This window comes from Monodelphis domestica, chromosome 1, assembly GCF_027887165.1.
Source record: "Monodelphis domestica isolate mMonDom1 chromosome 1, mMonDom1.pri, whole genome shotgun sequence".
Classification (NCBI taxonomy): Eukaryota; Metazoa; Chordata; class Mammalia; order Didelphimorphia; family Didelphidae; genus Monodelphis; species Monodelphis domestica.
The window spans coordinates 513644432-513668537 of NC_077227.1; the positions used below are offsets into that span (position 1 = coordinate 513644432).

A 24106-nucleotide genomic window follows, 5' to 3' on the forward strand; every position below is an offset into this window, starting at 1 on the left:
TTCCCTTGCCTAAAGGAGTAGGAAGGGACAAAAAGGAGCTGGTGAGTGTGGGCTGAGGCCCTGAAGATTCAATGGAAGAATTGGGGAAATCATTAGAAAGCAGTAATATAAGAGAATGGGAGGGGCAGCTATGTAGCACAGTAGATTCAGCACCAGGCTTGGAAACAGGGGCACCTGGTTCAAATCCAGTTGCCTTAGCCACTCATCTGCCTTAGAACTGATACTTAGTAAGGGTTTTTTAAGGTAAGTGTGTAAAATGAATGTTTAAAAAAAGAGAATGAAGAGAAATCTCAGGGAAAAAAAGGCATTGGGAACTGGCCAATGAAAATAGAGGCAATTGGAGCTGAGTGGGGAAAGTGTTGGGTTTAGAGTCAGAGGACAACTAGGTGGTGTAGTGAATAGAGTGGCAGGCCTGGAATCAGGAAGGACTTGAGTTCAAATCTGGTTTCAGAAATTTATTAGCTGTATGATCCTGAGCAAATCACTTAACTGTTTGCCTCAATTTCCTCATCTTTAAAATGACCTGAAGAAAGAAAACCACTTCAGTATCTTTGTCAAGAAAACCCTAGATGGGGTCACAAAGAGTTGCATACAACTGAAACATCTAAACAACAACTTGGAGTCAAAGAATTAGTTCAAATATGGGTTTTGCTAACTATTACCAAAGAAGTCACTTGACTTCTCTGGGCCTTGATTTCCTGTAAAATGATGGAGTTGGACTAAATGACCTTCCAGTTTTAAATGTCCTATGATCCTAAGAACCAGACCATGGAATCACTGGATCATAAAGTTAGAATTGAAAGAGGCCCTAGAGGCCATCAAGCTTAATCCTCTCATTTTGTAGGTGAATAAACTGAGGCAGAGAGATATTAAGTGAATTGCCTAGGGACACAAAGCAAGTAAGTTTCCAAGGTAGGATTTGAACTTAGATCTTCCTGACTCCTCCCAGGGATGAAAAATATTTTTTTTAAATTAATTGTTTTATTCATTAAAATTTAAACATTTTTTAAAATTATTTTTTAAAAACCATAGCAAATAAAGATGATGTTCAGAGTGAGGTAGAAATCTCTAGGGTTTTAGATACCAGCAAATGAAGATGGGAGGACAGTTATTTATGAGCTAGCCAGCATCCAAATAATGTCTACCACTTACTTCTCCCTACAGCACTCTTAGTGACATCTCTGTCCTAAAACTGAAGGTGGACAAGTGCTCAAGGCAAGATACTGTGTTCATGAAGAAGGTATGCAAAGTAGGCCCTTCCAGGGCTGATGTACCCTCTATCCAGATCTGGCTTTTTATTTCAGGTCAGGTCTTAAGACTATATCTATGAACAACTCTTCTCCCTCTCCAACCTTTGTTGTCACCAAAAGACTTTTCTCCTTACTCAAGAATACTGCCTTCCTCCCTCTCTTTTACCCCTTGTGGTTCTTCCACTCTCTTGTCCCCTCCTCAGAGGTGCCCAATTTCCATGGCCAGTTTTTTCCTCTTTGTGTGGGACCTTCAAGAAAGACATAGCAGAAATTAGCCTTGACACTGAGCTTCAAACTGGAGGACACTCATGGTGGACTCATCTTAGAGCCAGCCCCCCTCTGGACCTTCCCTAGAATTAACCTCAGGATAGACAGAAGGAACAGCCCAAATCCTGTCTGCTTTGTTGTGGAGCCTGCCCATCCAATTGAGCTCTGACAAGTTCAATTCTTGGTGTCTTCTCCTGGAGTCTCCAACTTCCTAGAAAGATAATGTGTTCTTGCTGCCTTCCCTGAAAGCACTGACTGCCTTGAAAGATAATATTTGGGGTGGGGATGAGAGGTAACTAGGTGTCTCAGAGGATAGAGATCAAGGCCTAGAGATGAGAAGTCCTGGATTCATTTCTGACCTTAGATGCTTCATAGCTGTGTGACCCTGGGCAAGTCACTTAACCCCCATTTCCTAGCTCTTATCCTAGCTCTTATCATTCTTCTGCCTTGGAACCAGTACTTAATATTGATTCTAAGAAAGTAAGGGTTTAAAGGGGGGGAAAAGAGGTTTAGGGCACCCTCCCCGTCCCACCCAGCCCCTTGGCTCCCTTTCCTACTTTTTGCACCTCTCATTGCCCTATCCACAGCATTCTCAGCAGCTCTACAGACACATCTACATGAGCTGCAAAGAGGAGAGCAATGTTCAGAAACACTACGAAGCTCTCTACAGCATGCTGGCACTCATCAGCATTGAGCTTGCCAATGAGGAAGTGGTGGTGGACCTCATTCGCCTGGTGCTGGCTGTACAGGTGAGGCCATATTGGTAAGGAGCCAGAGGAAGCCCTGCAAAATCTAGAATCAAGATGCCTCTTTGGGGAAAACCCTAGTGAGCTTCTAGGGAAGTCATGACAAAACTGACATTCAAAGGCCGCTAGATGGCTCAGTAGATAGAGAGCTGGATCCTCAGACATTTCCTAGCTGTGTGACCCCAGGCAAATCACATAACCCCCACTGCCTCACCCTTACCGCTTTTCTGCCTTGGAACCAATACTTAGTATTAATTCTATGAGAGAGAGAGAGAGTTCAGTTCATTTAAATAAGCATTTAATACATGTCTACTATGTGCTTGACACTGGGAATACAAAGGTAAAAATAAGAACTATAACTGCCCCCAAGGAACTTATATTTATATGGGAGGGAATATTTAAGTAGATGAGTAAATATAAAATAAATGCAAAAGGATTAATTTTAGTAGTGGGGGGCCACTATGGGACTGGTCTAACAATTAGGGAAATTGAGAGAAAGGACTTTTGAAGAAGGTCATTCTTGAACTGAATTGGGATTCTTAAAGGTGGAGGTGAGGAATGAGAGGATTCTAGGCTATGCAAAGTCATGATGATGGGAGATTGAGAGTCATGTACTGAAGAAAGCAAGTAGAGTAGTTTGGCTAGAGCATAGAATCTATCAGATGATATTCTTCTTCCCAGGAAGAATGATAGGAAATGAGAAAGGTTGTATAGAACCTTAAATGATAACTGGAAGATTTATTTAATATTAGAGGCAATAAGGAGTTGTGGATATACTTCTTTGGCAAGAGAATGACATAGTTAGATTCATTCTTTAGGAATGTCACTTTGGCAGCTGTGAGTGGGATGGATTAAAGAAGGAAGAGGCTGGTTATAAGGGAAGCATTGATGAGGCTGTTACAAAGTCCAAGTGGGTATAGAGGTCCATCCAGCAGTCTCCCTGAGGATCCAAGGTTTCTCTGCCCAGATGTGACGTCACGGTCGGAATAAGGAGATGAGACACACTGTGCATTCAACCCATGTATGAAGTCATCACACACAGGGCTCTGCCATAATACCATGGTTTGTTTATTATATAGATTTTTTGGTACATGGTTCTTTGACACACAATCAATCTTCTACATATGTGATATTCTTCAGTTTGATTGGATATTATCAAAACACCTAAACAACACTCTTGTGATGTTATTACAGCAGAGAATTCTGTGGTCATTTACTAGGTTTCTACAACACTCTGTGATAGATATAATTAATGTGAATAAAGCCATTTGTAGGTTAGTACCCCTTGACCTGCTGAGAGTATCATTGTGCTTTTGGTCAGCTTTCACTATCCATCATAATTGCTTGGGAGATGCACAGCAAAACATCTTCATATCTAGGTGGGAGGACTTAAAGTAGACCAGTTTGGGGGTTTTCCTCAATTTACAAGTTCTGTTTTTTGTGTGTTACTTTGAAGTGCCTAGCAATGCTGCTTGGCTTCTGTTCATCAACATATTCATTGGAGTGTGGTAACTGTAGGAAAAGATTCATTATAGTACTCAAGCGTTTGGCCAGTGTTTATTGTAAGGCCTTGTGCTTGAGAAAGGAGGGGTCATGGGCAGTAATCTTGTTTTAATTCTGTAATTACAATCTTTTGGGGGTAATAAAATAGGGGGTTTAATGTAGGGTATATATATATATATATGTATGTATATGTATATATATATATATATATATATATATATATATATATCCTATAAGTATTTGCTCTCATATTATTTCTCCTGTATTGGGGAGAGAATAATAATCATTACAAATCCATTAGTGGGGAAACTTTGTGGAGAGAAGTCACAGAGGGAGATCAGCGGGGGGCCCTCATTCTGGGGTCTGCTTTGCAGACTCCATTTCCTCAGACCGTGACCTTGTCAGCTAGTCGGGGTATGATGGCCTCCGGCAAATGAGAAGTCAGGATGACCTGAAGTAGGATGGTAGTTTTATGAATGGAGAAAAAAAGAGAATAGATTCCAGAGATATTATGGAGGCTGAATCTCCACTTTCCTCTTTCTCTGTCTCTCCATCTCTGCTTCTCTCTCTCTTTCCCCATCTCTCTCCCTCTCTCTGTCTCTGCCTCTCTCCCCCACCTTCCTCTCTCCTTTCCCTTGTCCTAAGCCCCACCAAGGGGATAGATCTGTGCCACCTAGAACTTTTCAAAGTGTTATTTATGAATCCTAGGGAACCCTAAAACTAATTTACTTCATTGATAGTGTGACTTAGACTTTCCTGAACCAGCCTATACCTGAAATATAACCCTGCAGGATTGTAGGAATTCCTTGAGTCTACTTATACATAGTCTCAAAGATTTAGGTTGTAGACATTGCACTTAGTAACAATCCCCAAACAACCACGTCTCCATTGTCCACCCATACTAGACTGACTTATTATTCATTGAGAGGTAAAAATGGGATCTCTGTGACACTGTGTTCCATGCAAACTGCCATGAATGCCTTTTTTTCTGCAAGCTAGTGTGATTAAACCTTAGTCCTTCATCATTACTGACTTCTACTTAGGATGAGGGGAAAAATGAAAAGGTCCCATCTAGTGATTATCTATAAGTTTTCTAAATTTATACACCTTTCAAAGCCAGATTCTGGGAGGTCTTTCCTTTCTTCAGCCACCTTTTCTTAATCTGATTAATAACTCAAATACTTAGCTTAGAGGTGGACAATCTCAGTACCCACAAAGGGACTGAGCCTTTTAAATGACTTAGACAGTATTCAGTCTAGTAGGATGAATGTTGCATAAAGAATAACAAAAAAAAAAGATAATAAAGAGGGCTGTTGAGGACAGAGCATAGCAGAGAGGAGATTGAAGGCTGGACTAAGAAGTAGGGATGTCATTGAATTCAGTATTCTGTAGCCAAACTAGATTGCTCTTGCCAAAAATTTATGAAATCTTCATGTCCGCTGCCTTATTTTGGATACCCTGCAGAATGATTCAAGTAATCATTTCCCCCTATCCTTTTACCTCCTCTATAAACTGGGAAGTACTTAATCAGAGCTAAAACTAGGATTGGGCAGCTGTGGCTTTGCCAAAGGGTAACAGATTTTGAGGGTGCTGAAGAAACTTATAGTCTTTCAGTAAAACAATTCAAAATAGAAACAATAGAATTTATAGTTAGCCAACTACATAATATCATCAGGTCTCTGGCTCCGAACAGTGAAGCAGGTCCCAGAATCTTTTGTTCCCTTTTACCAGTTAATGAAGGTTGGATTTGGGGGTGCTTGTCTCTGGCATTTAAAAATTGCTAGTTATAATTCAGGGATCAATCCTGGGAAGAGGAAACTTTCCAAAAGGGTAAGCTAATTTAGAGACTGGATGATAGGTTGGAGGATTTGGTGGAAGGGTAGATTAAATAACCACGTGTATTTGCCTTTGTGATGGTGTAGGAAGTGGCCCATATTAATGAAGAAAATTTGCCTGTGTACAACCGTTGTGCCCTCTATGCCCTGGGAGCTGCCTACTTGAACCTCATCAGTCAGCTTACTGCTGTGCCAGCTTTCTGCCAGCATATCCATGAGGTTGGTACTACCATCTTAAGCTTTGCTAAGCCCATTCCCTTTTCACTCGTTGTATTTTGCTTTTTGTTTTCCTTATGCTTCTAAGAGGTCAGGAGACCCTTGACTTTGTGGATTTCCCAGAATCTATGCTTTTCTTAGCTATGTTAAACCTAAGACATTTTGTCATAGGACCACAGGCTTAGAGTTCGAGTGAACCTCCAAGGACATTTTGTCTAACTCTCAGACACTACAGGAATCTCCTTAATAGTATGGCAGGTAGATCTTATTGGAATCTGGACACTTTTCTCAGTTCCAGGCTCCAGAAATGGATGATTTAACATTCACTCACTCACTAATACCAAACTAAAAGGGGGCAGCTGGATGACTCAGTGCATTGAGAGTTAGGTCTAGAGATGGGAGGTCCTGTGTTCAAATTTGGCCTCAGACACTTCCTAGCTATGTCACCCTGGACAAGTCACTTAATCCCTATTGCCTAGCCCTTACTGCTCTTCTGCTTTGGAACCAATGCACACTATTGATTCTAACACAGAAAATAAGGGTTAAAAAACAAACAACTAATTAATGTCTTTAAGTGGAATGGGTTGCCTCCTTGCAGATAATATGAGATGATTGGAAAGGTTGATGGAAAATTAGATTGTGAAAGATCTTAATTAAGAGTCACTAGGCTAAAGTTTTTGTACTTTTTCCTGCCTAGCTTGGAAGAGGTAAGGAGTGTACCTACAGAATGTTAAGGAATCAATATCCTGGAACTTAGCCCCTTTTAAATTATTTCTGGGGGGCAGCTGGATAGCTCAGTGGATTGAGAGCCAGGCCTAGAGAAGGGAGGTCCTAGGTTCAAATCTGGCCTCAGACACTTCCCAGCTGTGTGACTTTGGGCAAGTCACTTAACCCCCATTGCCTAGCCCTTACCACTCTTCTGCCTTGGAACCAATACACGGTATTGATTCCAAGATGGAAGGTAAGGGTTTTTAGTTTTTTAAAAAAAAATTTTCTGCCAGGGCTCAATATAGTTGCTAATAATGTAAGATGAAGTAGAAAGAGCTCTGGATTTTGAATCAGAAGACTAGAGTTCAAATTCTTATTCTGATCCTTATACTATGTGTGACCTTGGGCAAGTCACTTCTGTCTGCATTTTTGCATTTGTAAAATTAATAGGTTGAATTAGATATTCTGCTGCAGTAGTTGCATAATTTTTAGAGACCTTGTGCCCAAACTGTAACCTCAAGCGGCCTGTGAGTCCCCCACATTACCCCATACAAGGGAGGGAAGAAGTGCTCAAATTGCACTGCAGGGCAGAGGGGCAGGGAATGTGAGAAATGTCTTCAGGCGCTGGGGAGAGGGGGAACAGAGCAGTCCTCTCCGGCATGAGGAGGCACGCATGCCATGGTTTTGCCAACATGGCTCTAAAGACTCTTCCAGCTCAAAATCCATGGTCCTGTTAAGTGTATCATGGTTGTGTATTCCCCTTGCTAATCACGTATAGGATAGTAATACATCGGCACACACAATGGCCGTACTCCATCCTCCCACTGTGTCAGTAACCACCTTTCAGCTCCACAGTCAAAAACTAGCAGAGTGGAATGAGGAATCATAGGATCATATGTCCCTGCCCAGCAATACCAAAGGGCCTCAACAGTTCACTGTGTTATAATACAATTGGTTGCTATGTGACCTTTATAATTTTTAGAAGACAGTCAAAGGGGTGCAAAGAAGAAATTGCAGCCTCCTGGGATTTAAGCACCTCCTAGGCTGCGAAGAAGAAATTGGAGCCTCCTAGGATTGAAGCATCTGAATTACCTATTGCAGCAACTGAAATGTCTTATTGTGGTGCCAGAGGTCACTTCACATTGCTTAGGCTACATGGACCGTCAGGATTTTCCTGATGTTCTTATTTACAGTTTAGAGTCTATACTGTTGAGGAAATCATGGTAGAAAATGACAAAATGGAAACAAGAACTCTTGGTTTCACCTATCCTGAGCTTGTTCTCTTTATGAGATTCATCTCTGTTCATTGGTTCCTCCCCATGTTCCAGGTAATCGAGACCAGGCAGAAGGAAGCACCATACTTGCTCCCAGAAGATGTGTTTGTGGAGAGTCCTAGGTGAGAAGGTGGCCTTGGTTGGATTCATGGATGATGGGGAGGCACCACTCTTCAAATGGGAGATGTCCTGAGTGGAAGAGAGAGAAGTCATCCCTACAGATACCCACGATGTGGCCCTCCCTCTCCACCATACATGTACCCAGACACATACTTGCACTCCATCTTTAGGGATTCCAGGAGAGAGTGGGTGAGACAGTTCTGGGCCCAATGATCATACTCATAAGGGAATGGGGTTCTGGAAAGTTCACTTTTTTTTTTTTTGAAAAATTTATTTAATTAATTAATTTAGAATATTTTTCCATGGTTACAAGATTCATGTTCTTTCCCTGCCCTCCCCCAAATCCCCTTCCCATAGATGACGTGTAATTCCACTGGATTTTACATGTGTCATTGATCAAGACCTATTTCCATATTATTGACATTTACACTAGGGTGATCTTTTAGAGTCTACATCCCCAATCATATCCCCATCAACCCATGTGATGGAAGGATCACTCTTGGCAAGACACTATCCAGGGGGCAGCTGAGTAGCTCAGTGGATTGAGAGTCAGACCTAGAGATGGGAGGTCCTAGGTTCAAATATGACCTCAGACACTTCCCAGCTGTGTGACCCTGGGCAAGTCACAAGTCACTTGACCCCCATTGCCTAGCCCTTACCACTCTTCTAACTTGGAGCTGATGCACAGTATTGATTCTAAGACAGAAGGTGAGGGTTTAAAAAAAAGACACTATCCAAATGCCAAATCAGTATTGTATAGAGAATCCTTTGCCTATAAGATGATCTTATTGCCTACGAGGTATTATGTTGTCCACAGGGTGATGTTACTTATCTCTCTTAGAAATGCTTAAGGGAAGCATCCCCCTAGTTTATGCCTTATTGATCCCCTAGGGGTTAACCATTTGGTCCTGGAATCCTAAACAGGTAGCCTAGAGCACAAATGTCCAGAGGAACTAGCGTTGTACTTTGGATAGAAAGGATGAGGACACAGCAGGAGTGCATAGTCATCCTATTTGTCCTAAGTTCTGTCTCCTTCCTTCCTCCATTCTTTCTTTTTGTTTCTTCCAGGTTGTCCCAGAGCCTAGATCAAATGGTGATCGAATTTCTGTTCCGTCAGAGTAAGATCAGCGAAGTCTTAGGGGGCAGTGGCTACAATTCCGACAGGCTCTGTACACCTTATATCCCTCAGCTGACAGGTAGGAATTGGAATATTAGAACTTTTATCCTCATCCCTCTCACTTTTCCTAGCTAGGATTTGGATCCATAGGCTGTCCTCCTCAACTGGCAACCCTATATTCCAACCAGAATGGTTAAGACTTAACGAAATCCTTAGTAAGACACCTGCTAGCTATTTTGGAAGTTTACCCATCAGTCTAAGCATCTTTAAAGGCAACTTGTTGAAGAGATAACCTGGAATGTGATGAACAAATCTTGTGCCAACTAATATTTGCTAAAACCTTCCTAGTTAGAGGATGGAATCACATATAAATCTCTAATGACTTCAAACCCTTAACCAGGCCTCTTGGGTTTCCTGTTTCCATCAATAGGAGAGAAATCTGAGCCCTAGAAAGTCAAGTACCTAATCCAGATGGGCTGAGTAGATCTGGAGCAGAGCCCAAGTTCCAACAAGCTCCCATTATATATCAAAATCTGTCTCACCCTGGAGATCTCTGAGGCAGGGCTATTCTCTCTCTCTCTCTCTCTCTCTCTCTCTCTCTCTCTCTCTCTCTCTCTCTCTCTCTCTCTCTCTCTCTCTCTCTCTCTCTCTCTCTCTCTCTCTCTCTCTCTCTCTCTCTCTTGTATTTTCTGTGAATCAGTGAAGTTTTAGGGAGGCAGAGGACAATAGGGGCTGGGAATCTCAGTGTCTAGTTCTTGTGGCTTCCTCTAGAAGCTCTGAATTTCTAGGAATTTTTCTTTTCCAGATGAAGATCGTTTGTCCAAGAGGAAGAGCATTGGTGAGACCATTTCCCTGCAGGTGGAAGTAGAATCTAGGAATAGCCCAGAGAAGGAGGAGGTAAATTCCTTTCTTTTCTTGTATACCATCCTGACCAGGAGAGGGTGCTAATTCCTTTTTTCTCTTTATTCAAATATACATTGTTCCCAGATTCATTTCTCTGTCCTCTTAAATCAGTATGACTTAACAGCACAGTGCTTGATACAGAGTAACTGCTTAGTAAATACTTTTTATTCATTCACTTATTGATGTATGTAAAGCAAATTTATGTCTATTTTCCTATTGATCCCCATTATCAAACTAGTGATTGTTGTTCAGTCATTTTTCAGTTGCGTCCAACTCTGTGATCCTATTTGGAGTTTTCTTAGCAAAGATGCTGAGGTGGTTTGCCATTTCCTTCTTCAATTCATTTTGCAGATGAGGAAATTGAGGCAAGCAGGGTTAAGTGGTATCCCCAGGGTCACACAGCTAGAAGTGTCTGAGGCCAGATTTGAACTCAGGAAGATGAGTCTTCCTGATTTCCAGGCTGGGCCACCACCTATCTGCCCCTAAACCAGAGATGCATGTTATCAAGTGAATTCAGTTATTCACTTATTAAGAACTCTCAACATGTCATGCACTGGGCTAGATGCCAGATGTGCATATTTTCTCTTATTTGTATTTATAATACACTAGGACCTACCCACCAATTTGCAGTCTTTTTGAAAGATTATTTGCCCTCGAATTTCATTTTAAAATCACAATTTGGGATTATAGATTTAATACTGTAAGGGATTTCAGAATTCATTTAGTCCTACCCTTTCTTTTTGCAGATGAGGACAAAGCTATTCTTTCATCATTTCCTTCTGCTCTGTGCTAGATTCTGCAAAGAACAAAGGCTCTATGACATAATCATAGCAATAATAATAATAAATGCTTATTAATTGTTTAAGGATCATTGTAGGCAACCTCTTAGTTCCATTGATTTTAGGCCACATAGTCTAATCTTTATGAACTTCTCAGACCACTTCTGCAAATAATTTAAGGCTATGAGTCTTTAGGGATTTTACTTGGTTCCTTCTGGACTTGCCAGACCCAAATCCTTCCTCTCCTTTCGATATCAAGGAAGATAATTAAACATCAGCATCTCTCATTGTGATAAATGCCCTCCATAAATAGATATCCATGAAAAGCCAAACCAAAAGGAAAACCAAAGAGAAGTGAAAGGTGGATAAAATTATTTTGAGGCTCTCATTCCTTGACTTGCTTTAAGCCAACCTTAAAGTGCTGGGCTTAAGGGCCATTGCTTATTTTTGTGACTGCCACATTCATTTCAAAATAAACACAAATAGCTCATTGTATATGACAAATTTACACTAACTCCAAAACTAACAATTTTTTTGACTGAAGGGCATCTGAACTTCAATTTCCTTATTCTCTATCCCTTGATCTTTGCTCTTCCAGGTCAGAAACAAATGAAGGAAATATCACAGGCTTTTCTCTGCCTGAATATATCTTATATCAAAGCCCATAATGATTTCCTTTCAATCAGAAAAAGTTACTGTAGCAACCAAGTTGCTAAGGGATGAGAAGGCTATTACATTTTAATGGGGGAGAGGAAGCAATATAGGGGAGCAATCATTAGGAAAAAAGGTCTCTTATCTTTCCCTGCTCCTTCCACATTCTTTATTAATGCTCAATTAGCCTTGGATCACTTCTGTGCTAAGCCTGTGATTTTCAGAATGATGGTCATGCCAACATGTTTCTTAAAGATACCCAATCCTTTCCCCCTGGCCCAAATATCTTAAACCCATCAGTCAAAGCAGTATTTTAAAAAACAGATTACATCGTAGTGGCATCAGATAAAGTTTGGTAAAAACTTGGTTGGTAATGAGAGAGAGAGAGAGAGAGAGAGAGAGAGAGAGAGAGAGAGAGAGAGAGAGAGAGAGAGAGAAGGAATGAGAGAGAGAGAGAATGAGAATATGGGTGGGGTCAGGGATATTTCTGAGACAGAATTTCTGATCCAAGTCAAGATCTAAACAAATTGGTTCCCCTAGGCAATCTCAGACATTTTCCTTTGTAGATAGCCAATTAGTTATACATGCACTATGGCTGCTTGGCCTCTCATTGGTATCTTACCAGTCTGAAAGAGTTTCTAACAATAGGGTTCCCCTCTTAATAAAGAAAGTGACTTTTCATTTCTCGGCCTAGGATCTAGTAGATGAAGGTATCAGGTAATGCCAGAGGCTAGGAAGACTCCAGTATCCTTCTTTCACCTTTCCTAAGAAAGCTAAGCTTCAAAAACATCTTTTTTCTACAGAGAGTCCCTGCTGAGGAGATTACCTATGAGACCCTAAAGAAGGCCATTGGTAAGTTAGAACAGCTGAAGCTAATGAGTGGTGTATATTTGGTGATCAAATATCCTAGATTTTGTTGTATTGTTCAAGTTTCAGTCGAAAAATACTTTTTTCCTTTTCTTTTTAATATCTCTTTTTAACATCATCTCCATTGCCAGATATGTTTCTTGTCTCCTACTCACGGAACCATTCCTTGTTATAAAGAATTTTTTATGAGTATATATGTCGGGAAATAATTCAACAAAACTAATAAATAGAGCAACTGATTGTAATGATTATAGGTAATGTTCTACACCATACTTTCCCCACTTCTACAGAGAGGGGAGGCAGTTGGGTGTTTTTCCTCTCTTCTTCACTGGCTCCAAGTTTGGTCTTTGTAATTAATTATGTGGTATTCAAAAGTACCTTTTCATCAAGGCTTCTTAATGAATGTCCTTTGTCAGGTTTTTGATTTAGAAAATTCAGTTGCTAAAGAAATATATGAGTTATGCTGTTGGCATTGAGTCATGTGGGAAAGTTTGCCAGGCCAGCCCTTAATCTTGTCATCAGGACTTTTGATATATGGTGGCAAGGAGAATAGGATGAGAAAATTTAAAGCAAATCTTTCACCACCAGTATGCCCTATTAACAGTGAACCAGAGGCTATTATCACAGATCAAGAACAAGGAACTTGCTTCTTTCTTTTGAGGGTCAGTGACTCACAGGAAATAACAAAACAACGAAGACTGATAATAGTATAAGACAATTGAAATTTATATTTCTCTCTCAAAAAAAAAAGAAGGTAAAAATAACCAAAAGCTTAAATTCCCCATTTAAAGACAAAATCAAAAGCAAGGAATATAAATACAGACATAGAAAACTACCTCCTTGACTGAAAGCCAACAAGACAGGGTGGAAAGAGGGTTAAATTACTCTCCCATTATCATTATCAGATGTAGACCGAGTTGATCTCATGGCCCTATATCTATCTAATAGCAGGAAGTCATCTGAAAAAAAAAAAAACCCAACAGGAAGGAAGTAGGAGAAATATGAAAAAAAAAAGAGTTAGAAACCAGAATGAATCAAAAAAGAACTGTGCTAAGAAGCAATTTCTTACCCTAATCCTGGATTCAGACATTAACCTTACATGGATCGTGGCTAATTCTCAATTTATCCTGAATTGACTCCAGCTAGATCTTAATACAGGGTCCTTCAGATTCTTGGCCTACAAATTACCTAAGTCCCATGAGACCCACTGCCCTGCTGTCATATTATTCTTACCTATTAAAGAAAAGCATAGATAAGGTTGTAAATATCTTGGGACCATTGAAATGTAATGTCAATAGAATTAATGTCCATTTTGATTTCACCTTAGTTTTCCTGACCTGCCAATATCTAGCTCTGTGGGTAAAAGCTTCCTATTCCATTTAAAAACAGCAAGGTGTTTTCAAAAACAAATTGGATCTGACAGGATTTCTCCCCAGTGTTTGCATGGTGAAATGGTTGTGTTTGTTAATGGTTGTCAAGTTGATGATAAAAACTGTTTTGTCCACTCTTAGGAGTTGAGGTTTATATCAAAAGATCCATATTTGTACACGAAGGTACATCTGGTCTAGAATTTCATCTCCCCTTTAGTGCCTCTCCTTTTGCAGCCACTTTTTCCTCCAGATGTCCCCATGTTTTGTCTTGGTTAAGGACCCCATACTCTAGGTGTTTTCCTACTTTTTCTCCCAATCTTATTTTTTCAGAATTTTCTTGTTAATAATAATACTTTGCCTTTTTTTGTAATCCTTGACTATTTATAAATGTATTTCATGGAGGCATAGAGGTGGCTTGGTGGATTAAGAGCCACACCTAGAGATGGGAGGTCCTGAATTCAAATGTGGCCCCAGATATTTCTTAGCTGTGTGACCCTGGGCAAGTCACTTAACCCCCATTGCCTAGCCCTTACTGCTCTTCTGCCTTGGAACCAATACAAAGTATTGATTCCAAGATGAATTATGAGTATTAAAATTTTTTCACATATATTTTCCCACTTGAATATTCCAACAACCTTTTGAAGTTGGCATGGCAAATATCATCTAATGTTCCCATTTTAAAGAGGCAGAAGTTATACTTAGGCTATGACTGTCTAAGGTGAGACAGTATTAATTGTAGAGTAAGGACCAGAATTCTAGATCTCTGGCTTCACGTTCCGTCCTCTCTATTTGCCTATTTATTGTGATGTGAATCCCTGGCCAAGACCAAGGTACCAACTTGAGCTTTCTCTACTCCAGTGGATAGTGTGGCAGTAGAAGAACAAGAGCGGGAGCGGCGGCGGCAGGTGGTTGAGAAGTTCCAGAAGGCACCTTTTGAGGAGATTGCTGCACACTGTGGGGCTCGGGTGAGTGTTAAAGCAAATGGGAGACTGGTGGCAAGCCCTCAGAGCTAATAATATCAATGCTGAAATATAACCCCAGAAAGAAGCTTCCTGGCCAAGTCACTTAACCCCCATTGACTAGCCCTTACTGTTCTTCTGTCTTGAAACCAATATACAGTATTGATTCTAAGATGGAAAGGAAGGGAGAGAGAGAGAGAGAGAGAGAGAGAGAGAGAGAGAGAGAGAGAGAGAGAGAGAGAGAGAGAGAGTGTACATGTACAGGGTGGAAAGTTGGGAATTTTAAGTTGGATTGACTTCAGTCTTTCTCCTGACCTATCATTCCATGCTGTCTCCCTTGAATAACTTGGTTCCTTAAAACATTTTTTTATCTGAACCTCTATTTTAATGGGGATAGGCATCTTCTAGTGAGAAAATCCCTTCTATCATTGTATATAAAACAACTTCTCTACAGTTTATAGTATCAGAGAGATGCCACGGGGCCCTGAGATTTGTTCAGGCTTACACAGAGCCAGTATGTGTCATAGACAGGATATAAACCTAAGTTTTCCTAACTCTAAGGTCAGCCCCTCTATTCCCTATGCCAATGCTGTGTCTCTCTGGTTGATTCTTTAAAAAAATTTTTTAATTTATTTTTAAACCCTTTCCTTCTATCTTAGAATCAATATTGGGTACTGGTTCTAAGGCAGAAAAGTGGTAAAGGCTAGGCAATGGGGGTTAAGTGACTTGCCCAGGGTCACACAGCTGGAAGGTGTCTGAGGCCAGATTTGAACCCAGGACCTCCAGTCTCTGGGACTGGTTCTCAATCCACTGAGTCACCCAGCTGCCCCCTCTAGTTGACTCTTGAAGACGTAGATACCAAAGACCTCTCTGGTATGACTTTCCTCAAGTTCTCATGAAGACCAAAGCCCAAGCAGATTGAACCTATAGGCTAGCACAGCCAGGATACAAGATAAAAGCTGAAAGTACTATTAGGTCCTTTCCTTGCCCCGCTAGCACTAAACTTTCCACAGGAACCTGTGGTGAAGTAGCAGGGTCAGGGCCCTCGAGCTCACCTTGCTTCCATCTCTTTGGTTTACAGGCATCACTGCTACAAAGCAAGCTCAACCAGATCTTTGAAATCACCATTCGGTACGTAGCTTTGGGTAGAGGGCTGTCTGCTCTCTAACCTTTCCCAGGACCCTCTTCTCCAGGATCACCACTCAGTGATTCCATTCTCTGGAGTCCTCCACAAGCCCAAGAACTTAATCCTTTTCTCACATCTTAGAACTGGATACTGGTATCTGCACTGATTGACCATTGGGAAAGGAAAGATGTCAGTGAATTAGGAGATGCTTTCAGGATAAGAACCCAGAATGACTATATAACTATGGCTCTCGTGGTGAATTTGGCCTTAAATTAAAACGTATATCCTTGCCCATGAGATCATAGAATCATAGATCTAGAGTTAGAATCTGAGTATTCTTCCACATTTACCCTAGGTGAATTTTGATTCTCTTACCTTGTTTGCAACCATTTATGAGATTTCCCCTCATTCTTTTCTTTCTGTCTTCAGACCTCCCCCAAGCCCATCTGGTACCATCACAGCAGCCTATGGGCAGCCACAGAACCACTCCATCCCTGTCTACGAGATGAAGTTCCCTGATTTGTGCGTATACTGAGTGCCAAGAGTGAGAGCCCCTGTGGAGGATGGGTCTGGGAGAGGGGATCCCCACCCCCATCCCCTACATCAACGAATCCTAACTGAGATCTCAGGGGAGAAATATAATTTCCAAAATGGTGGGCACCTTCCTAAGAGAACTGAGTTCCATCAACCCTTCTCTTCCTACTGCTCCACCATCCCAGCTTCATCGCACACTCGGGCTCTTTTATGCCAGAAAGTCTACCTTGCCCTCTCTGCCTTTCCTTCTGGGTCATCTGGGGTCCTTTATGAGGAGAGATTTGAGGATTCTCTCCCAATAAGGGTCAGGGGACCTTAGTAAGCCTTTGGTTGATGAGTTGGAGTAGTTTGGAGGTGGAAGGGAAGAGCCTATGAACCATCCATGAACAAGCTCTCCACATTTCAAAGGAGGAACCTTGCCAAGGATCTCGGTGAGCTCAATTGAACACCTAGGGTTGAACAGAATAAGGAAATAAAGCAGGGAGGCATCAGACCTCTTGGGCAGCACTCCCTAGAAAAAGGAAAGTGTTGGGAGTCTCTTGGGGAATTTCCCAGCTACCAAGCAGAAGTTCAGATTCTCACCTAATAGAGCTGCTTCAGGATGGGTAAGGTATATTGAAAACTTCCTCACCTTCCCTTCCCCTAGTAACAGATTGAAGTTCCTTCTGCCAGACATGAAAAATCACTGCACAATCAGAACCAGGGGCTGGGCAGAAGAGAATGGGGGTGCCTTAGGAATTAGGGGGGGAAACAGAGCTGGAACCCTGACAGCTCTAAGACTAGGACCTGAGAAGAAGTAGAGAACCTCCTTTCAGGGGATGCCAGTTCTAATCAAGTAGTTGATACCAGCAATTTTTTTTCCTGTTCCTGTTTACCCATAAGAGTTGACCTGGGCCAGTCTCTCAAATGGCACAGGGCCCTTGGAGCAGGGTTCAAAAGCATGATGGGAACCCAGAATGAAATTAAGGGCAAAATCTCTTCTGCCAAAGGGAATAAAATCTAGCAAGATTATGGGACTGAGGAGGAAGCAAAACCAACTCCAGCCTTGTCATTGCTATAGAAACATGAGGGTTTTACATCATGAGAAGCCATGCTAGAGAACATTCTCCACTGACCCCCCTCTCCTAACAAGTAGAGATAGAAAGGCTGTCTCTGCCAAATTCCACCTCCCTTCTTGTGTCCCCTCTTAGCATCTCTACTCCGCCTGGGACACTGGATTATGGTTTCTCATTGGCTCCCTTCCCTTGGGGCCTAGGTTCATTGCTGGAGGTTCTAGGCTTTAGGGCAGAATAAGAGGTGGCTCAAGACAAAAGAAGACACTCCAAAAATTCAGGGGATGACAGGGGACCCCAATGCCTTGCCCTGAATTATTCCCTTATAGGGAAAGTTATGTACCCTTCCCTGAGCAGAAGGTCTCTGCGACTACCATTCCTACAAACAGGAGTTTACCTGCCAGCACTGAGAATAGTGGATGTATCCACCAAGGAATGAGTGGGCCAGTTGTCTGCCTTGGGAGTGCAGTGTATGTACGTGTATGGTGTATGTATGTGTGTGTATATGTGTCTTGGGGCAAGGGGGGTGGGGGATATGTGTGTCTCTTCTCTTGGATAAAGTCTGTATGTGTATTTGATCCAAATGAGGTGATACCTCTGGACTTCAGGGGTGCAATAGAAGCTCCTTTGAATTCTAGATTTTCCAGTGTCCCCAGCACCCTGCACCTTGTAGGTACTCAGTAAACTTTTTATAAATGATGGTGACAACAAGTTGATGCAAAAGCCCAATCGGAACCAATACGTATATGGCCCCAAGCAATATAGGGAAATGGAGAACGAACTTTATCTTCAGTTACTTTTCTGTATCCCATTCTATTCTTGCTCATCCTCCCAATGGCCAGCCACCTTCCCATGGGCCATGGCTTAGCTAGAGCCCCCAATGGCAAAGCCCAGCAAACACATCTCTTCCTCACTAGTACCAGAGTGTCTAAAAAACCCTTTCTTCATCCCCTAATCCTCCAAACCCTGGCCCCAAACTCTCATTTATTAGTATAGCTGAGAACATCTTAGGATGTGAACAAATTATAGTTTGGCTAATGGGATTTTATAAGACTATTTACAAGAGGGACAGAGAACACAGAAAGCCACAGAGAGACAGAGACTTCTTAATCTTAAGGAATGAATCTGTTGAGGATCTTGGGCAGTCTGATAGACTAACTTGAATCTGTGTTCTTATTTATGGCCTGTGATAAGCTCAGCCCCAAATCCAAAGTCAGAGTGTTATGAATAGCTGTGGTTGAGGGACTTAAGTTAAGGAATTTGATTCAGATAGATTTTTTCCTATCCCAATATGGTTTCTTAGTGAAGAAAAGGGAAATTTGAGCCCAACGATCACAGTGTTCTCATCTAAGGCCTTTACTTTTTTTTTCTTTTTTAACCCCTACCTTCCATCTTAGAATCAGTACTATGTATTGGTTCCAAGGCAGAAAGAAGAGCTATAAGGGCTAGGCAATTAGGGTTAAGTGACTTGCCCAGACACAACTAGGAAATGTCTGAGTCCAGATTTGAATCCAAGGAATTCCCATCTCTAGGTAGGCTTTCTATCCCCTAAGCCAACTAGCTGTCTCCTTTGCTTTTATAGTTTAATGCTTAACATATTGGTCTAAATATCAGACACTTATTCATATAGGGTACATTTCTAAAACAAGATTCCCTTATTTCCAAAATGCAGAGTTGAACAATGAAAGACATTTGTAGGCCATTCTAAAGTTTTATGCAAGCCTAAGATGTGTTACGAGAAAAAAAATACAGCCCATCGTTCAACTTAATTTTTGTTATTGCACTATGGGTATTCAAGATGTTGTCAGTGCCATAATGTAAATCACACTTTGAGTTGGAAAGGTCTCCAAGAGACCATCTCCTGTGGTCTTTACAGATAAAGGATCCCCTCTGTAACATTGCCTGATAAGTAGTCAATAAGCCTTTACTTAAGGATTTTCAGTAAAGGGTGGGCAGCCTACTTAACACTAAGGGCAACCTATTCTGCTTTTGGATACTTCCACCATTAGGATAGGTTTCTCTCCATAAATCCTAAATTTATCTTCTTCACTCATTATTCTTTATTCTGCTCTCTGTGGTCAAGCAAAACATGTCTGATTCTCCTTTCATGTAAGGGACCTTCAAATACATGAAGAAAATTAGCATGTATCTCCTGCCAAGCCTTCTCCTTCCCAATGCCTAAGCTGCCTGGGTTCTTTCCATTGATCCTCCTAAGGCATGATCTCAAGGCCAGTTGCTCTTCTGGCCACCTTCCTCTAATTGTTCTCCAGTGTTTCCATGTACTTCCTAAAATGTCGATCAGAATTGAACAAAACACTCCATCTGTGGTCTGACGAGGGCAGGATTGTTCCCTCTGGGTTCTGCACTCTCTACCTCACTTAATGGAGTTTTAGGTTGCATGCGTTCCCTGAAATCCAAGATGGCGGACATCTAGATTTAGAAGCATGAAATTCTACCCTATTTTATATAATAGAACATTTCTTATTAAAATAGCAACCTAAACTTCAAGTGAACAGCAAAGCACACAGTTTCTTAGAGGAAACTTTGAAGACAAATGAAGCCAGAGATTCAGGCTAGTCTTTCTGCACCAACTAGTGTTTTATGTTTATTCTTAGTACTTTGTCTCTTAGCCCTAAATTTAGTTTTAAAGGGAGACTCTCAATTTCTTTCTTACTTGATGTTAGCCACCCTCTTCTCTACTTCCAGCAATGTTTCTTATATCTGTGGCACTGAGTGGTAGAGATCATAGACTTAGAGCCAGAAGGGAGATTATGGGCCATCCAATCTAACTCCAGTCCAACCCTCTGCCAAGCTCCCCACCACTTTATAGATAAGAATACTGAGATTCAGACTTGTGTAATAATATATCTATAATGCATTTTTTAAAAAAAACACCTTATAACAGTAAGGGCTTGACAGTTGGGCTTATGTGACTTTCCCAGGGTCACACAGCTAGAGGTGTCTGAAGTCAGGTTTGAACCCAGATCCTGCCATTCCAGGTCTGGTGCTCCAACCACTGTGCCACTTAGCTGCCACCTACTTTTTTATAACATCTTTTTGAAGAGCCTACAGATGAGAGTCATTCCTCTAGAAGATGACTGCTGCCCTTAGTTATCTCTATTCTTTAAGCTTTCTTGTGAAGAGGCAAAAAACAAGGGAGATCTCTAGATATATCCTATAGAGCAGTGGTGTCAAACTCAAAGAAGAAACCAAGTCACCAACCCATACTTAGGATCCCCAGGGACCCATGTATTGATTTAGAAAGCCACAAATCAACATTATCTGTAGCCTACTGTATTTGTCTTTATTTTGTTAAATATTTCTCAAATACATTTTAATCTTGTGACCAGATTGTGGTATGGGGCTTTGGGTATGAAGCCTCTGACTTAGAGCATCAATTCTCTGACCCCTCTCCTCAATCAGAGGATGCTTTTCTGAACTTTTATTTGCTTTCTCTTTGTGAGGAAGCTACTTCTAACTCTTCTGGGATCCAAGTTAGATGATTTCTATGATCTAATTTAATCAACAAGGTATATCAAATTGCCATATCAAAAATGTGCAACAAACTGTAATAAAAAGAACATTGATTTTTGGCTTAAAAGGGCTAGATGTGATTCCTGGCTCCACTAAGTCACTAATGTGACTGGGGGCAAGACACTTCTATCTGGGCTTTGGTACTGTAAAATGAGGGACCTGGAATTAGCTCATGGGATCTTTTGATTAATAGCTGAAAGGGATTTTAATGATAATCTAGCCTAGTGTCTTCAAGTCGTAAAGGAGGAAACAGATGGCCTCTGAGGTGCCTTTCAGCTCTTGATAATAAGAACCTGTAAAATTCCTTCCTCAAAGTCAGAAGCTTAAAATGCTGGTGTGCCTTACAACAAAGCATTGGGGAAGTAATCTAGACTGAGTAGCTCATGTCCCACCAATGGCCCCAGAGAGTTGGGGGAGACTGATTCCCTTTGCTTCCCAGTCCCCTTGCTGTCTGTGCTGTTCCATGTGATGAGACCTTTTTCTTCTCCTGGCAAGAAGTAGTTGCAAACTCTCCTTCAATCCAGCAAACATTTATTAAGCATTTACTATATATGAGCTCCCAGTACTAGGTGCTGGAGATACCAAGCAAAACAAAAAACAGTCTGTCTGCAAGCAGCTAATAGTCTACATGACCAAGTTCAGCTGGAGCCTCTGCCTTAAGAAAAGAACAGCTGGGGTGGGAGCAACTAGAGCTTTCCTGAGAAGACTTAATCAGATGTGCGCAGTTATTTTTCAGTCATGTCTGACTCTTTGGGACCCTGGTTGAGTTTTTCTTAGCAAAGATACTGGACTGATTTTCCATTTCCTTCTCCAGCTCATTTGACAGACAAGGAAACTGAGGCAAACAGGGTTATATGACTTTTCTAGGGTCACACAGTTGTTTTTCTGACTCCAGACCTGGAATTCTATTCACCACATCACTTTGCTGACATGAATATCTTTGAAATTCCTAATTTCTCTTAACTAAGCTGAGCCATGTAAATGTATACATTTTCCTCATGTAGAGGCCCCAGGATACTATTGTTATTCTCTACTCTTCCTCTTCCCATTTGACACCACAAATCTAGAAACTCCCCTTAAAATACCCTCTTAATAGAAAGTGAGGTTAGGAGATTAATAGGATTGAGGGACGGTCAAATGGAACAAGCCAGGCTACAAGAAGCGGGTAATAACTATGCTAGCTGCACCCAGGTAGTTAACATTTTGGAGGAAATGTTCCCTAGGAATGAGAGTTACACTTATGATTTCATTGGTAAGGGAAAACTCCCTGCTCCAATGTGATTTATATTTTTAGAGGTGCCTAGAACCCAGAGGTGCGATAGAACTTGAGACTTGAAATTTAAAGAAAATTAAAAGCTCAAGGACCAGGCTGAGCTTCTGTCTAATCCTGTCTAATGTCAATCCCATTGTTCCTAATGGATAGATCCCTCTACCATACCTAGTTATGACTGGACTCCCATGTAATTGTGAAAGCTAGAATTCACGCTTTTCCTGGGTCCCTCTAGAGGATCACAGACAGATTTGGCTGAAATAAGATACCTAGACTTCCCGGGGAGGAACAAGCAATTTAGGGTCACTTGTCTGCCCCCTATCCCTTGGCAACCTTCAGAGTAAAAATGAATCACTTGCTTCAAGTCTAATTCAGGCCCAAATGGGCTAAAAGACTTGAGGAGTACTTAACTAGAAGGGAAATTCATTGAAGGCAGGGGTTATTTCTATTCTACCTTTCTATCCGTATTACCCAAAAATTAGGACAGTGTCTGAACCTATCATTTAGTTGGTAGAGGGAACTAACTCCCAATGGGGGAACCTCCTACCTAAGTAGGCAGGTCAACATCTCTACAATTCATAATCTTGGTGAGCTCCTCAGAGCTGAGAGATTGGCAAGAGTTTACCTAGTCATGTGTCAAAGGCAGGACTTGGACCCCCTGTTCTCAAGCCACTGTACCACATTTCCTCTCCCGTTCGGCACGTGGTAGGCCTTTAATAAATGCCTATGGATTGGTTGATAGAAGAGGAATATGTTGCAGAATCGAAAGTGATCCTGGAGGGAAGTGCTTCATTCTATCTGAGCACCAAAGAAGCTGACTTGAGTTCATCTCTTTTTCTGGGATATCTCGGAATGGGGGGAATTCTCTTCTATCTCCTCTTGATTTCTGAAAAGCACTTAATTAGCTGAAGGGAGAAGCAGCACTCCCAGCTAGAAAACCTGTATATGCTTCTGTCCTTAGATTGTGTGTGTGTGAGTGTGTGTGTGTGTGTGTATGTGTATGTGTGTCACATTAAACCCTTTGTGGCCCTGGGTGGGTGGGGTGGGTGGCTAGGGGTGGGTGTGCACAAGTGCCACATAGTTTCAAATACGTGTATATAATAGTGGATAGATTTATTTTATGTGGGTGCAGAATTAGTGCCTGTGATAACCTATGTATTTAAAACTCATCAGAGCCCACTGGTTTCATTAGTGGGCTGAGAAAAAGGTAGTAGATTTGGGGGAGGAGGAGAATGTGGAGGGGTGATACTTAAGAAGGTAATTCTTTAGGGAATGTTTGTCAATATTTTCCAACATGTCTTTATGATGCCCTTTTCAAATAAATGTTAATGTTGTCTCCACATTGCTGCCTGCTTGGTTTCTTAAAAGTAAATGGTTGATTGAGATACAAACTTGGGTCTGGAAATACCAATGGTTTTCCTGTTGACATTTTGACACCCCCACAAGTCTTCCCTCTCTTTGCCTCGGCACCAGGAGGTAAGGTAGAAATAGATGCTGTCAGGATGGAAATCTGGGGCCCAGAACTAGATTCTGAAAGTTTTATTTTTAAAAAGGAGGCCAAGACCCTGAAGGCCATCCAGCCTCAAGGCCCTTTGCAGGATTATATCCTAGAAAGGAAAAGGAACAACTGTTAAATGCCTATTATGTGCCAGACACTATTAAGCACTTTACAAATATTAATTCATTTGATTCTCACAACTCTGGAAGTTACATAATATTACATACATACCTACATACAGTAGTATATATTATCCACATAGCACAGTTGAAACTGAGGCAAGTAAGTTAAGTGACTTAACCAGAGCCATATAGCTAGTAGGTGTCTAAGGCTGGATTTGAACTCAGATCTTCCTAACTTCAGGGCTGGGCACCAGTAGACTCCTTTCTCCCAGATAGGAAAGGAGTTTAATATTCTTTTTTTATTTATTTATTTAGAATAGTTTTCCATGGCTACATGATTCTTGTTTTCTCCCTCCTCTCCCACAACTGACACGTGATTCCCTTGGATTATATGTGTAGCCTTGT

The 24106-nt window shown here is 41.3% G+C and overlaps 1 protein-coding gene across 4 annotated transcripts in view; it reads left to right on the forward strand.

The window, feature by feature from the left end:
* EFR3B (EFR3 homolog B) overlaps positions 1-23421 on the forward strand; it is a 133197-nt gene extending 109776 nt beyond the window's left edge. For all 4 annotated transcript variants that reach the window (XM_007475928.3, XM_007475931.3, XM_007475929.3 and 1 more), the window contains 10 exons: positions 1165-1240; positions 2105-2266; positions 5689-5820; positions 7854-7921; positions 8988-9115; positions 9842-9933; positions 12173-12221; positions 14465-14571; positions 15647-15696; positions 16121-23421. In XM_007475928.3, coding sequence (XP_007475990.1) covers positions 1165-1240; positions 2105-2266; positions 5689-5820; positions 7854-7921; positions 8988-9115; positions 9842-9933; positions 12173-12221; positions 14465-14571; positions 15647-15696; positions 16121-16226 — 970 coding nt within the window. In that variant the 3' untranslated portion in view covers positions 16227-23421. The remainder of the gene's footprint in view (positions 1-1164; positions 1241-2104; positions 2267-5688; positions 5821-7853; positions 7922-8987; positions 9116-9841; positions 9934-12172; positions 12222-14464; positions 14572-15646; positions 15697-16120) is intronic.
* The last annotated feature ends 685 nt before the right edge of the window (positions 23422-24106 follow it).